The following is a 14894-nucleotide window of genomic DNA, read 5'->3' as shown; positions in this document are numbered from 1 at the left end:
TACATGGTGAATAAGATGACCCCAGGCTGCCTTCACAAAAGGCACTAGTCATAACACATGACCTCAATGTTGATATTCCACTCATCTAAGTGGTCATCAGTCTCTTCATATGTGCCAATATGTGTAGCATGCTTACAACAGAGCCTGTCATGTGATAAGCATGTGGTGGCCTGCAGCCGACTTGCATGGGCTCACAAGGGGCAATAGTGCCCATCTCTTCCCAACCTTCTGTGCAGTGACAGCAACCTGGAAAACCTGACATCTGCCATGGTGGGAACATTTACACCACAGTAAACAGCAAATGCTACAAAGCAGAGTTCGTTTTTTGCGGACAGCCCGTCATTAACCATTTACAAGCACATCCCTGGTAAGCAATCAGTAAACATTTTGCTTTTATTATTATCATTGTACATTCAACAGAGGCTGCATGGGTACCGGGAGTAAACTGCAGCATTAGCATGACCTGAATGCCCCTTCAGTTCCTTAGGCAAGCGGCTTCTATCCCTGAGATTCTGTTTCCTCCATTGGAAAAATGGAGAGACTAGTACCCAGGTCATAGGGCGGTGTGTGTATGTGGGTGTGTGTGTGAGGGGTCGAGGGCTGCAAATAAAGGATGAAAGGTGCTTGATCCAGTGCCCGGTTCACAGAAGACATCCATTAAATGTGAGGTCTCGCCTCTCACTTTCTTACCCTGGGGACAAGGTGACAGGAGGAGCAGAGCCTTGTCCCCGAGCATCTACCTTGCACTGTCATTCGGAGGCAGACCCTCAGAAAGCAGAGCCACCCAGGGCCTGCTCCAGCCTGGCAACGCCTGCAGCAGCAGCTCTATTCTATAGCTCTCACAACACCAGGGGCAAGGGTGCAGCGGAGGCCAGCTTTTCTGCCTTATTCCTGGAAATCATCAATCTCTGCCCTTCGCCCTCCTCCCTTTTTCTGCCACATTTTTTTCCTCCTGGATAATGAGGCCTCCGGAGACCGGTGTAGGTCTGAACCTCGTTACGGCTCTCTCCGGAGGCCGGCATCAATAAAGGCCGGCAGACCGGGGAACTGGGTGGGGGCTGGGGCGGGCAGGCGGCGGGTGGGCAACTGGGGAGGGGGGCTTGCAGGCTTTCAAACCCCTGGATTTATTTCACAGTGAATTATGACTGAACTCTTTAGTGCCCGGTGCTCACAGAGGGAAGGGTGGGAATTCACCTGGGGGGGGGGGTGGGCAGAGAGAAGGGTGAGTGGGAGCTGGGCCAAGGGAACCTGGTCTGGATCTCAGGCCAAGACCTCCGGTACTGGGGTGTGAGGGAGGTCTCCTGTGTCTGCTCTGTGTGGGAGTGGAAGTCCCCTGCCTTTGGGCATGTGGGAGTCAGGGTAGGGTAGAGGGAGGGGAGGGAGGTGTGGAAGGAGAGCTCGGAGCCGTAGCTCTGCTTCCTGTGTGACCCTGGCCTGGTCCCCTCCCTCTCTGCTCCTCAGTTTCTCCATCTGTACCACGAGGGGCTTGTGCGTGATGATCTCCAGCTTCCTGAGATTCTGACATACGGGCTCCGTGTGTGCTCCTGGGTGGGACCACATATCAGCACTCACTGGAGCGTTAGGTGAAAATCGATGTGGGACTCTGGGTGAGGAGCAGGGAAGGCATGTGGAGTGGAGGAAACAGGTGAAGGAGCCTGAGTTAGGGAAACAGAGCTGTCCCATGGATGCCTGCGAGAGGCAGAGGCAGAGAGACAGAGAGACACAGAGAGGATGGAGACGGAGGGGAAAGAGCGTGGGCAGAAGGGAGGCAGAACAAGGTGACAGAGGTGTTGGGAGAGGGAAGAGAGAAACAGTGAAAATAGAAGCAGGAAAAAGGAAATAAAGTTGGAGATGGGGCAGAGAGCAGTAGAAGAAGAGCAAGAGGAAGGAGAAAGGAGGGAAGGAGAAGGCTGGGTGCTTAGGGGAGAGGAGGGCTGGCCAGGTCCAGCGCCAGATCTGTATGCCCTGAGTGCTGAGTAAGCCCTCACAGCCATGCCCTCAGCTCATTTGAGAAACAGGACACCCAGTATCGGGTTCTGCCGGGCTATCCGGAGTGTGATCTGCAGCAGCAGGGCAGATGGTGGCGAGGCCTCCCAGCACGCCTGGCAGAAAGGCTGGTTGAGAGAGACATAGCTGAACCTCGCCCTGCACCCCCTGCCTCCTCTCACTTTCTCCAGGCTGAGGAACCAGTGCCCAGAGCTGGTACATGAGGCCTGGGATCCGTGCTGCCCTGGAGGACAAGAGTAGGGTCCCCCATCAGCTCTGGGGGCCCCGATTGATCCAGGTGACATGAAAGAAAATGGGAGCTGCCAGCCCCAAAGCAAACCTGACAATGACACTGACTGCCAGGGGCCTACATGGTCTTCTGGCGGGGGGCATGCCAGCCTGGCACCATGGGAAGAGTTCCAGGCCTCACTCCGGGCCCATGACTCACCCCTGAGACCCTGGCGTCCACAGTAGAGAATGCAGACAATGCCCCCTACTCCATACAACCATTCTGAGGTTTAAATGCAGCCTTGTGTGCTAAGTGCCGGGCATGCAAACACAGTAGGTGCTTCATAAACAATAGGTGTTCCTGGTTCTCCATATCACATATCAATGGCTCTCTACCAAACAAGTAAAGCATGGAGAAAGATACCAGGAATCTAGGCTGTGGGATGTGGAAGGCCTTCCAGAAGCTTATCCTAGAGAAGCCATATAGCACCATCCTTATGAGTATGGACTTCCCAGTCAGGCAGACACAGGGTTGTGACCTGACTCCGTGCCTTCTACCTATGTGTTCTTGGTGTCTCAGTTTCCTCATCTGTAAACTAGGGACATTAATCCTCTTACACCTAGGCTGTCATCAGGATTCAGTGGGACAGTAAATAAAAGGTCCTTAGCATATGACCTGACAGAGGGAAAGTATTAAATCCTTAAGGACTGGAGAAATGATTGTGAACAAGTCCCCATCCCACAGAGCAGGTGTGATGATTAGCTGATTTCACATATGTAAAGGGACTGATGCAGGACCAGGGCACAGTAAGCGCTCCACAAGGTCATTTCCCTCCCCTTAGCCACAGGTAGGCAGCCCCGCTCACTCACCTCCACCCGTGTGGGGTTCAGCCAGTGGGGGATGTCACGTACGGTCACGTTCATCGGCAGGATGATGGACTCGCTGTTGTGGTCCAGGCATGAGGTGGCACACTCCGACCCTGAGGGGAAGCAGAGTGCATTCTGCTGATGCCCACGGGCTGCTCTCCTACAGTGTGGGCCCTGCTGCTCCCTGGTCCCCAGTGGACTGGGCCATCCCAGCCTTGAGGGCAGTGGGAAGGAGTTAACTCCACAGTAGGGCCTCCTCTGGTCTCCCTGACTCCGTTCTCTTGTCTCCAATCCAGCTGGCACCCACCGCCATGCTCTTCGGCCCTGAGCCCAGTTTGGTCATGTTCCTCCTCTGACTGAAAAACCTTTCCAAGTTTCCCCACATCCAGGACAGCGTCCAATCCTCCTTGCCTGGCATTCATGGCCTCCCATAGTCTGGTCAATCTCATCTCCCGTGAACCACCTTCACGCTTTGGTTGGTCCAACCAGACTGAACTGCACTTGGTTTTCCATCTGAGTCTCACACTTCCTCGCCTCTGTACCTCTGCTCCTATTCAGCCTTTCTCCTAAATCATCCCCCCATCTGCCTTCTCATGGTCAAATCCTATGGGTTCTTCAACACCCAGTTCAAATCCTCTGAAAAGCCTGCCCTGATTTCTGCAGTCGAATGAGAGCAGTGTTTGGCACTGACGAGGCTCCAGTGTTGGCCTTACCCCCTTGTGCCTCCTTTCCATAGTTACCGTGATGCCCTGGGAGGGAAGGGATGAGGTCCATTCATCTCTGAGCCTGACCCAGTACCTGACATGCAGGGATTGATCAGTAAGCATCAGCTGAGTGAATGGTGAGCACATGATTGCAACACCAGCTTCTTAGCCCCATGCTTTCTCCTTGCACAGGGCTTGCGTTCATGCCTCCCCTGGGCCTGCAAGATCCCTTCCACTACTTTTCAACTAGTGCATTACTAATGATCCTTCAGACCTCAGTCCAAGGGCCGCCTGCTCAGAGAAGGCCTCCATGCTTTCCTGACAGTCCAAACCCTATCATAGGCACCCATCACAGCATTTGTCAAATTACCACTTCCCATTGGTGACTGTCATGTTATATCAACAGCTCTCTTCCCTGCTGGACTGTAAACTCCATTGAGGCCAGCACTCCCTCTGCTCCCTGTTCTATGCCCAGAGCCTGGTGCTCTGCATGGCAGATGGTAGGTACTTAGCAAGTACTAAGTATTTGTGAAATGAATGAAAGCGATAATGAGTGAGTGAATGCCTAGATGGATGAGGAAATGAGTGAGTGAGTAAATGAACGGATGGCACAGTGAGTGAATGATGAATAGGCATTTAAGTATCTTATGAAGGAGGAAGTGGTTACATAAATGGATGAGTGAATGAATAAATGATTAAATAAATGGATAAAGGGATGAAAAAATGAATCAGGTAATGAGTCAATGAACATGGATGACTAACAAGGACAGGGTTAGTACACAGAAGCCCTCAGTCCAGGGACTTCTCGGTGAAGATAGTTGACTTTCAAGCTGTGGCTTGGCAAGTTGACCATAATTTGCCTCACTCATTCTCTACCCTGACCTCACACATTCTGAAGCCTCCTGAAAATCAAGCCTATCCCATGAGATGTCCCCAGGATTCCTAAAAGGTGCTCATTCATGTTGGCAAAGAACTGATGTGTCAGAATCTGACCAGGGCCCTAAGGAGGTCACTCCCCTGCCTTAATGCCAAGACCACCCTCGAACACTAAGTGGTTCACAAGAGACAGTCAACTCTTTTTTTAAAATATTCTATTAGCCATTATAAAGGCTCCCTTCCAAATGTTTATACATATATAATGTGTGTATATATATATATATATATACACATACACACACATACATATACACATATATATACACACACACACATATATATATAGTTTATCTATCCCGTGCCCTTCCTGTTACCATCTCGTCATCCTCTTCAGTCTAAGAGACTCACAAGGACTCAGAGGCAATGAAGGTGGGGTGGCAGGTCCAGGACAATGTTTAGAACATCTTCACTTTAAACACGGGAACACTGAGCCCAGAAGAAGGGAGATTCCTTGCCAGGTGGTTTTCATATGTCCCACATTCTCCTGCAAACCCAGCCCTGTGAGACGGGTGTCACCACATCCATGTCACAGGTGAGAGAGCCAAGTGCACAGAGCTCAGGTTACAGAGCTGGCAAGTAGAGTGCCATGAATGAAACCCCATGTCTCTCTGCCTTCCAAGCCCAGCGATGGATGTGGGGGAGCCAAACAGAGGAAAGAGAAAGGAAGGCAGCAGTGGAGAGGGACAGAGAGGGGTGAAGGGCCAGAGGAGAGAAAAGATATGGGGCAAATGCAAAAAGACAAAAAAGATGAGTGATGAAAATAAGGGAGAAACCGCCAAGCAGTTGGAGAGACTCAGCGTTGTGTGTTTGTCACGAGATCAGTTCTAAAGGAGGTTTTAGGGAGCAAGGATGATGTGAGGTTGCAATGATAAAATTCTTTTGAAAGAAGAAGATGCAGCCTCTGAGAAATAGACAAAGGCTATCCTATCCCAAGAAGGGAAGAAAAGGAAAAAATATAGTCAACACAGGAGGCCATTGCTGCCCTATGCAGCAGTCACGTCTTAATTTCTTTCTCTGTATCTCCCTCCTCTGCACTCCCCTCCCCCACGTGCAGCTCCTGGGCTTCAGGACCAGGCTGCTGTGTTGTGATATATGAGCCCTAATTGGCATCATTACAGAGAGTGATCTCACCAGGCCCCCACCTCTCCTTCCCCGGAGGAGCAGGGAAGGTGGCAGCCATGGTGGCAGCAGCAACTTTCTGAGGGCTCCTAACTGCCATAGGGCCTCCCCATGCTGCTTGGGGAGGGGCCCAGAGGGAGCCGCTCTGGGTGGCTCCAGAATGTGCCCTCCAGCCTCCAAGCCCAAGACATGCGGACACCTACCTCACTCCTGTTTACAATCTCTCTCCTTGGTGATGTGGGCTCTCCCCAGGGAGGGGCTCAGCCAGGCAGGTGAAGAGGAAAAGGGAACTGGGAGTCAGGGAGAGAAACTTGCTCTCCCTCCTTCCTTCTCACTGTCTTCCTCAGTGTCCCACGTGGCTTTTTCTCCCTTAGCTCTCCCCCACGTGCCCCCCCACCCCGCATTACCATAGTCATAATAGGGGCTGCATGGCCGTGAACATGGGGTACATGAAGGGGAAGGAGATTCAGGTTCCAATGTCATACAGACTTCTTTCCCTTTCTGCTTCAACCATGAAAAAGCTCAATGGGTAAAGGAATGTTCTGTCCCACCCCTGCCTACCTCTAGACTGTTCTGAGGGCGAATAGAGAGCCAGGCATTATGGCTCATTAGTGTGTGGTTGTGACATGTGCATGCAATGCATGTACAAAGTGGCCATGTAATGCATTTGTGAACATGTGTGTGTGCTATGTTTGTGAGATGCCTTTGGTGCATCTTTCTGTGTTTGATATGTTTCGGGGCATAAGACATGTTTGTACTCAAGACATATGTGTACTTACATGTCACACGTGTGTGTTCTATGTGTAGCTGTGTGTGTTTGTGTGAGTGATGTATTTGTGTGGTATTTGGCTGATATGTACATGCAAGGCATGAGTTTACTGCGTGATATGTGTGTTTGGGTCTATGTTTGGCTATTAAGCATTTGTGCTTGTGTTTATTTATGCATGTGTGAATACGTTTGAATGTTTCAGTGGATGTAGACATGTAGGAAATCTGTTTTTATAGGTTCTTTTTTTATAAAAGTCACTTAATCAGAATTTTTCTCCAGGGGCCACTTAATGCCAGTCATGAGTATGACTGAATATTCACTTGTATATCCTGATTGAGTTGGGGGTAGGGACCCCATTGTAGACTTAAGTGTCCAGAGCCACACACACCCATCAGGAATGATGGAGAAGAGAAAGCCCTTGGGATGGAGCAGCCAATGCTACTTACCATTGCTACACCTGTTGCCCCAATCTTCTAGAACGCCTTTATTGGCAGGCCCTACAAGATCCCACCTCTCTGCAACACTCCTGGTCAGGGTCCTCTGGATTGGTGGCTCGGTAGGATCTTAAAGTACCTTCTGAATCATCAGAAAGAGCATGTGCTTTGGCGTTTTCTGACCCACGCAGAAGACAGTGCTCTGGACTAAATGCAAGAGTGCTGATTCCTACTCTAAGTTTAGATGAAGAAGTTTTGTGCTCTGAGGCTATGTGTTTCCATCTTTAAAAGGAGGCGGTCAGGCCACACACACCTCCACCCTCCGACCACGGGCCTGGCTTCTGGACATGAAGTGATAACTCTGGTTTTGCTGGGTGCAGAACATGCTGGCTCTGTGTGACTGGGAGCGAGTGTGTGCACAGATAACCTTCTGCTCCAGACATCCCTGGTGATTGTCCCATAAATCACATTGGCCATGAGAAAGGACGTCCAATTCCCTGGGCTTTTCATCATGGTCAATTAGGGAATCAACCCAAGAGGTCAGCGTCACTGCCCTCAACTGAGGTCAGACTCAATGCACGCCCAGTTCCCCAGAAAGCCTCGGAGCCCATGATTAATGCATCTGTCCAGATGCCTGGTTTCAACCAGGCGAATGCCTGGCATCAGACCCCAGGTTGTCTCCCCTTACTGTGAGCAGTTTACGAGCTGGCCTATCACCACACAAATAATATTTTGAAAATGCTATTTCTCCTCACTTTGGAGGCCACTGAGAGGCCATGGAAAGAACTCAGACTTCGGAGTAGGAGAGATCTCAGGATTCAGGGCATGTTCTATTATCCCTTTAAGTCTCAATTTCTCATCTGTTCAAGGTTATTGAGAGGATAAGATATAATGCCTCTAAAGTTCCTGGTCAGGGCCTGACCCTCATAGGTACCCATGAATGATTAGTATTATGCAAATTTTAAGATTAATAATAAAGGCAGCCACACTGAACCACGGTTGCTTTCCGAAATATGATGTGTGCTTTCACGTTTCCTTCACTTTGCCACATGGTTCCTTCTGTCTGGAACGTCATTTCTTGCCCAACTAGCTCTTTCAAATCCCTGCATAAGCGTCCCTTCCTCTGGGAGCCTTCTGTGTTCCCCGAGGCACTGGTCAGCTTTTCTGCACTCAGGTGTAACTATGTACAATCACCCGCCATTGCTTCACCAACATTTCTGGCCCTACCTCTCTTTCTGGGAGGACAGGGTCTGGTGTCATTCATCTTCGTTTTCCCAGTGCTTCACGCAGGGCCTCACATAGTAGAGGTGCCCCATTTCGCAGCGAGGCATTAGCGCTGAGTTCCCGGAAGGACTTGCCCCTCCCACTGCTCACCCTCATGCGCCCCTCATACCTATGGCATAGCCTTGGGGGCACTGCAGTTTGAGGTTGCTGTTGAGCTGGTCCGGGGCTGAGCACTGGCCTTGCATCTCCCGGCAGACGTGGAAGGAGCCGCTCCAGGTGCCATCCTTCCGGCAGTGGATGATGTTGCTCCCACGTCCCTGAACACCACGGAAACACAGTCAGGACCAAGAGAGACCCCCATCCTCAACATAATGAGGCTCTCCAAATAAAAGAGGAAACAATTTCTCATCTCCTCAGAGCTCTGAAAGTATTCTGAAACAATTTCTTAACAATGGTGGAAACCCAATCACCCTAAAATAGAGGCATTGTTAATATCTCCATTTTACAGATGGGGAAACTGAGAACTCAGTGTGGGAAGAACTTGCTCAAAGCTTCCCAGAGAGCCTAACTCCCAGGTTTCCTAAGTCCTAGCTTAGTGGCCTCTCAGAGGTTTCAATCAGAGGAATTTATTTTGCTGGTTGTGTTTTTTAACTGAGAAGGTAGGGGCCCAAAAGTACCCCACCTAGTACACTGAGTAAGGGCATGGGTCCTGGAGCTGTTAGGAGATAGGTACGCACCCACGCTTGCTTTCTCTCAGCCAATGAGAAAGCCTCCTATGTCAGGGCTCTGCCATATGCTAAGCAGGCAACATTGGCCTAGCTGAGACGCTTTCTCTTCCAGGACACTTCCTCCCTCTCCTTTCCCTTCCCTCCCTCCCTTCTGCTCCATTCCATTCCACTCCAGCAATAAGGAACCAAGTGGGTGGTGTGGGGATACTTCTCTCCGTGCCCTTCCTCCAATTCTTTAAAATAGGCAATACACCGTTTCTCAATCTTCTGCAAAGTGGTAGGAGAATGCAGCTTGCAGACATGGTCTCTTCTCCGAGCTCCCTTTCAGTGTCTAAGATTCTAATGAGAAGTCCAGCTCTGTAGGAATTTCAGAACTGCCCCTGAATTCAAGGGTCATTTCTTAGTGCCCACTCTGTGCCCAGCAATGTGGGGTTCAAAAGTAAAGTGAGCCAGTAATCGGCCCCAGTGAGCGGGGGGAGAGAAAGTCATGTGAGCAGCCAGTCACATCAGTGTCACTGTGCTTGGTGAGAGTGCTGTGAGTACACGAGGAGAGTAACCCGTTGTGAAGGGGCAAGCAGGGAAGGCCTCTTAGAGGAGGTGATATATGGAAAAGAGTTTTTAAGGATGCATAGACTCACAGGCAGAACAGGGATGGAAGGACATTTCTGGAAGACCAAAAGACATATGCAATGCAAGGAAGTAGGGTGAGCAGCAAGAGAGCCCTCTGTGTGGTTCTGGTCTTGTGACCCAAGGGAGGAAATGAGGGACAGTGAGCTGGTGAGGCAGATCAGGTGTGGGGCCATAAATGTCAGCTTATGGAGTTTGGACTCTACTCGTTGGGAATAGAGAACCATGGGTGGTTTCTGCACGGGCAGTCCATCTCTCTGAGAACAAGCTGTATATTCTTTCCCTCCTTCAAGCTTATGATAGGAAGAGAAACTCTACCTGAGGCCAGAGAAGCTGATCACGCTCCACCAGTGCAAAAGTCTGTGGAATGGCTCCTGTGCCCTTCAGCTTCCATTCAAACTCCTGTGTCCGGCCTCCAGAGCCCTCACAGCCTTAACTCTGCCTGATTCTCCAGTCTGTTGCTCCCTGCAGCACCACCACCAACCTTGAACTTTGGTTTATTTATTTATTTTGCGAGGAAGATCAGCCCTGAGCTAACATCCATGCCAATCCTCCTCTTTTTGCTGAGGAAGACCGGCTCTGAGCTAACATCTATTGCCAATCCTCCTCCTTTTTTTCCCCCCAAAGCCCCAGTAGATAGTTGTATGTCATAGTTGCACATCCTTCTAGTTGCTGTACATGGGACGCGGCCTCAGCATGGCCAGAGAAGCGGTGCGTCGGTGCACGTGCGGAGCATGTGCACTTAACCGCTAAGCCATGGGGCCAGCCCTTGAACTTTGGTTTAAATTGCCTGCATTCTCTAATGCCCCATATGCTGTTTCATATCTCCATGCTTATGTGCTCACTGCTCCTTCTATCTCCTGTGTTCCTCCACCCCTTGCCCAAATACCTTATCTGGCACAAACCATCCTGTCTAATGGCACTCCAATTCTGCAGAGCATACTATCTTAAGGTCTCTGGCACACATTGCCTCTTTGTTCATCATCTACTCCCACCTAGATGATGCACTCCTCAAGGTGCCCTATTCATCCCTGTGTCCTCATGGTCTTCCACAGTGTTTACTAGGTCCTGGCCACTCAGTCCATTCATTCATTAACAGATATTTTTGTTCATTCAAGAACTATCTGTTTAACAAAAGATAGGGTGAGTAGGTAGAGAGTTAAGGAATGAATTTCTTTCATTAACAAGAAGATAAATGACTGCATGGATGAGGAAATAAATGAAAAGTGAGTAAATGAAGAAATGAGGGAATCAGGGAATAAATGAATGACAGCATGCGTGAGGAAATGAGTAAACTCTTTGAAAGGGCTAATGCAGGCTGAAGGTCTCCCGTCTGACAAAACAGCTGCAAGGAGACAGGATTCGGTAGAGAAAGGGAGCCCCTCTCTGGGCCTCTCGTGGGCCAGCACGAGGAGGGTCCAATTGCAGTGGAAACCTCTGTGGTCATGAGAGAAGGGTGGCCCATCCCGAGCATGCAGCTGTAGGATGACTTGCAGAGTCCACCCCTAGAAGTTCTGCGTCAGCTCAGCGAAAGTTTAGGCAGTTTCATGTGGCTTCAGAGAGCCCCGACTCTCCCTCCAGGAGCCCGCGGAGACCCCAGGCCTCATGATTCTGCAGGGCCCTCGGGAGAGTAGGAAATTGACCCCAATGTCCTGGAGCCTTGGCCTGGGCCTGTGATGCGTTTGGCCTCCAGCCCCTGAAGGGCTGCAGACCTCAGCACTACGTGGGCCAGAGCTGGCTGGAGAGCTCGGTTTGCAGCAGAGGATGTATTAGAACTAGCTAGAATCTGCTCAGGGAATTTCAGACTGGGGAGGCTCCCCCATAGAAAGTGGGAGCAAAAAGGCCCTGGTCTTACTGCCTCCAGTCTCCCTCCCTCCTGTTCAGTTCATCTGGTACTTTCTGCTGCTGACTAAATCTGCTTTAAAAAAGACGGCACCCTTCTGCTAAGACATTTCAGCCTTCCAAACAAGTCATACTCGTGGGCTGGCACTCCGTGGCTTCCACAGCAGAACCCAGATGACATGTCTAGCCCCATCTCTCACTATGCACATGTCCTTCCTTCTAGTCTCGCGGTCACCTGGTCTCTCCTGCAAACATCTCTCACTTCTCACCTCCACACATTTGCTCTTGTGTCCTCTGCGTAGCAGACTTTCCGGAGCATCCCTGGATTTTTAAATCCTCCTTTAGCACTAGATTTTAGTGCATTAGGGCTTGCCCACAAGCTGGTGCAGCTCATCAGAGTAGATCCTTGATGTTAAGTCTAGTTTGACCATAGAAGACCTGACGCTGGGGGTCCCATCTGGGAAGACCAAAGACCACTGGCAAGAAACCCACTGGGTGTATTTGGCTCTGAATGCACAATCCTGCATGCTAAGGTGAAATCTCTCACAAGAAGGCTGAGCATTCTTCAGCAAAACATTTTGCCTCTCTGCGCCTCTGCGTTTGTCTGTAAAACAGCATGTTGTGCTCTCTCAAACTCTCTTTAGCTACACAGGTCCACAAAGAGCTGAAGGTATATAATAATTATACTATCAAATACCTATTATGTGTGAAGCGTTTTACAGGCATTTAAAAATCCCTTTAGGGCTGGCCCGGTGGTATAGTGGTTAAGTTCACACGCTCCACTTTGGCGGCCCGGGGTTTGCAACTTTGAATCCTGGGTGTGGACCTATGCACCACTTATCAAGCCATGCTGTGGCAGGCGTCCCACATATAAAGTAGAGGAAGCTGGGCACAGATGTTAGCCCAGGGCCAATCTTCTTCAGCAAAAAGAGGAGGATTGGCAACAGATGTTAGCTCAGGGCTAATGTTCCTCACCAAAAAAAAAAAAAAAAAAAAAAATCCTTAACAACATAATAGAGTAGAAATTATATCCCTTTTACAGATTTAAAAACTGAGGCTCGGCTAGGAAGTAAAAAAGTGAGTTTTTAAATGATGCTCCTGTAATGGTTAAGAGCATGGACTTAGGCCAAACTATCTAGGTTCAAATTCCAGCTCTGCAACTTCCTAGCTGTGTGGACTTGGGGAAGTTCCTTAACGTCTTTACGCCTCAATTTCCTCAACTGTTAAATGGGCATAGAGTCCACCCCCTGATAAAGTCATCACGAAGATCGAATGACTTAGTTTATGTGAAGCATTTAGAGCTTCACACACACACCAGGCTCTCTAAGTATTGGCTAAGGCTCTTAACCGCTCTGCTGTACTGTCTCTAGAGGGAACTTCAGAATCAACCCAACCCTCACCCTCATTTTAGAAATGGAAGCCGCCAGAATGGGGCAGCAATGTGCCCAAGTCATGGAGGCTGCCAATGCCAGAGCCTTACAGGTCTTGACTGTAAGTCTCTGTGCCTTTCCTCCAATGGAGGGGAGCAGAGGGAGAAGGAGAGGCAGGGAGGGGAGGCGAGATGAGAGGAGAGGGAGAATTAGACTTCTTCTCCATAGTAGAAATGAAAATAAGCAAAATAATGGCAGAGAGGAATGTGGCAGCATCAGAGCAAGACAGAACCAGGCAGTGCAGGGCAGGATATAAATCGTTAAGCTTTGCAGGCAGCCTGACCTAATAGCAAGAATCTCAGTTCCGCCACTCCTGTGTTGTGTGATATGGGCAAAGCACTCTTCCTCACTGAACCTCAGCTTTCCATCTACTAAATGGGACAGTAATGCCAGATACTGTGGGGCTTAAATGAAGTAGTCTGTGTTAAGCACTTAGCCGAGTGACCGGCATGAAATAAATGCTCAATAATTTGCAGCTGCTATTAATTACGTGCCTCTGTTCCCAGTCAATGCCCTTACATGCATTTCGCTCCTTCAAGTAAGGTACAAGGGTGACATGTAGCCCCAGGAGTAAGGATGGGCAGAAAATCTGGCTTGTGCAATGACTTGGTTAGGAGATCTGAGACTTTGTTTAAGATCTGACTCTGTTGGTGACATGCTGTGTGACTTGGGGTAAGTCCCTTCCCCTCTCTGGGCTCCAGTGGTCCTATCTATAAAATAAGTGGGTTGCAGTGAGGGATCTCTGAGGTCCTGCCCACCTCTAACATCACATGGGTCTGTGATGTTTCTGTCTTCCTCTAGGAAGCCCTGGGTGCTCGGGTAAGCATTTGACAACCCTGAAGATAGAGGCTGTCCCTGCTTGCGGAGGCATTGTCCATGAAAGAGCTCTGCTGTGTCCACAGCAGAGCCTCTAAAGGCAGGGGCCAGCTGCACACCAGTAGTGGCAGAAAGGCTTTTACAGCCACTGGCTGTGATCTGTGCAATGAATGGGGTGCGTTATTGATCCCACTCCCACCCTTCTTTTCTTGTTCCTGCTGAGCTGCTGAAACCCACCATTAAGTGCATTACTGGGCCGGCCCCGTGGCTTAGCGGTTAAGTGTGTGCGCTCCGCTACTGGCGGCCCGGGTTTGGATCCTGGGCACGCACCGACGCACTGCTTCTCCGGCCATGCTGAGGCCGCGTCCCACATACAGCAACTAGAAGGATGTGCAACTATGACATACAACTATCTACTGGGACTTTGGGGGGGAAAAAAAAAAAGAAAGAGGATTGGCGATAGATGTTAGCTCCGAGCAGGTCTTCCTCAGCAAAAAGAGGAGGATTAGCATGGATGTTAGCTCAGGGCTAATCTTCCTCACACACACAAAAAAAACTGCATTACTTCGTCCACAGGGTAACTTTAGCCTTTCCTCTCCAGCTGCAGCCCCTGTGCTTGAATCTCCCGCAAACCTTGTCCCCATCGCAAGATGGCCCGTCCCCTAATCACCTGCAAAGCCCCCATGGCGCTTCTCATGCAGAACGGAGCCTGAGTTATCACCTGGGACAGCTCAAGAGCACCTGAGCAGGATTAAATGCTGACACAATTAGCACTTGTCCCCAGTCACCTGGGACAAAGGAATTCCTGCCTTTGCCACTAGCCTGCCCTGGAACTTTCTGGAGGCAGCGGGAAGAGCAGGGCTTGGAGTCAGTCAACACCACTGACTGACTCCTCACCGTGGGCAAGAACTCAGCCTCCTGAGCCTTCTGTCCTCATCTGTGAAATAGGGATATCGTTTCTTTTCCAAATCTTTGTTGTGAGTTGTCAAAATGAGAGAAAGTCTGTGGCACCAGTGTGGCATCCAGGGAACACTTAAAAATACAAAAGCGGTGATTATGAAGGCTCTCTGTCTTGGTTTACAGGGATATTAACACTATATATTCTAGAGCGGAACTGTCCAATATGATAGCCACTAAACAAGCCTGGCTGTTTACATTTAAATTTGAACTATTTAAAAAGAAAT

At 49.8% G+C, this 14894-nt stretch overlaps 1 protein-coding gene across 1 annotated transcript in view; it reads right to left on the bottom strand.

The window, feature by feature from the left end:
* PAPPA (pappalysin 1) overlaps positions 1-14894 on the bottom strand; it is a 207391-nt gene that overhangs the window by 26672 nt on the left and 165825 nt on the right. The window contains exons 18-19 of the mRNA XM_058524829.1: positions 8437-8584; positions 3085-3194 (exon numbers count right to left, since the gene is read on the bottom strand). Of these exons, the coding sequence (XP_058380812.1) occupies positions 3085-3194; positions 8437-8584 (258 nt within the window). The remainder of the gene's footprint in view (positions 1-3084; positions 3195-8436; positions 8585-14894) is intronic.

Source organism: Diceros bicornis, chromosome 28, assembly GCF_020826845.1.
Source record: "Diceros bicornis minor isolate mBicDic1 chromosome 28, mDicBic1.mat.cur, whole genome shotgun sequence".
In the NCBI taxonomy this organism is placed as follows: domain Eukaryota; kingdom Metazoa; phylum Chordata; class Mammalia; order Perissodactyla; family Rhinocerotidae; genus Diceros; species Diceros bicornis.
Note: the sequence above shows the minus strand (reverse complement) of the source record. Positions and strands in the feature narration are given on the sequence as shown.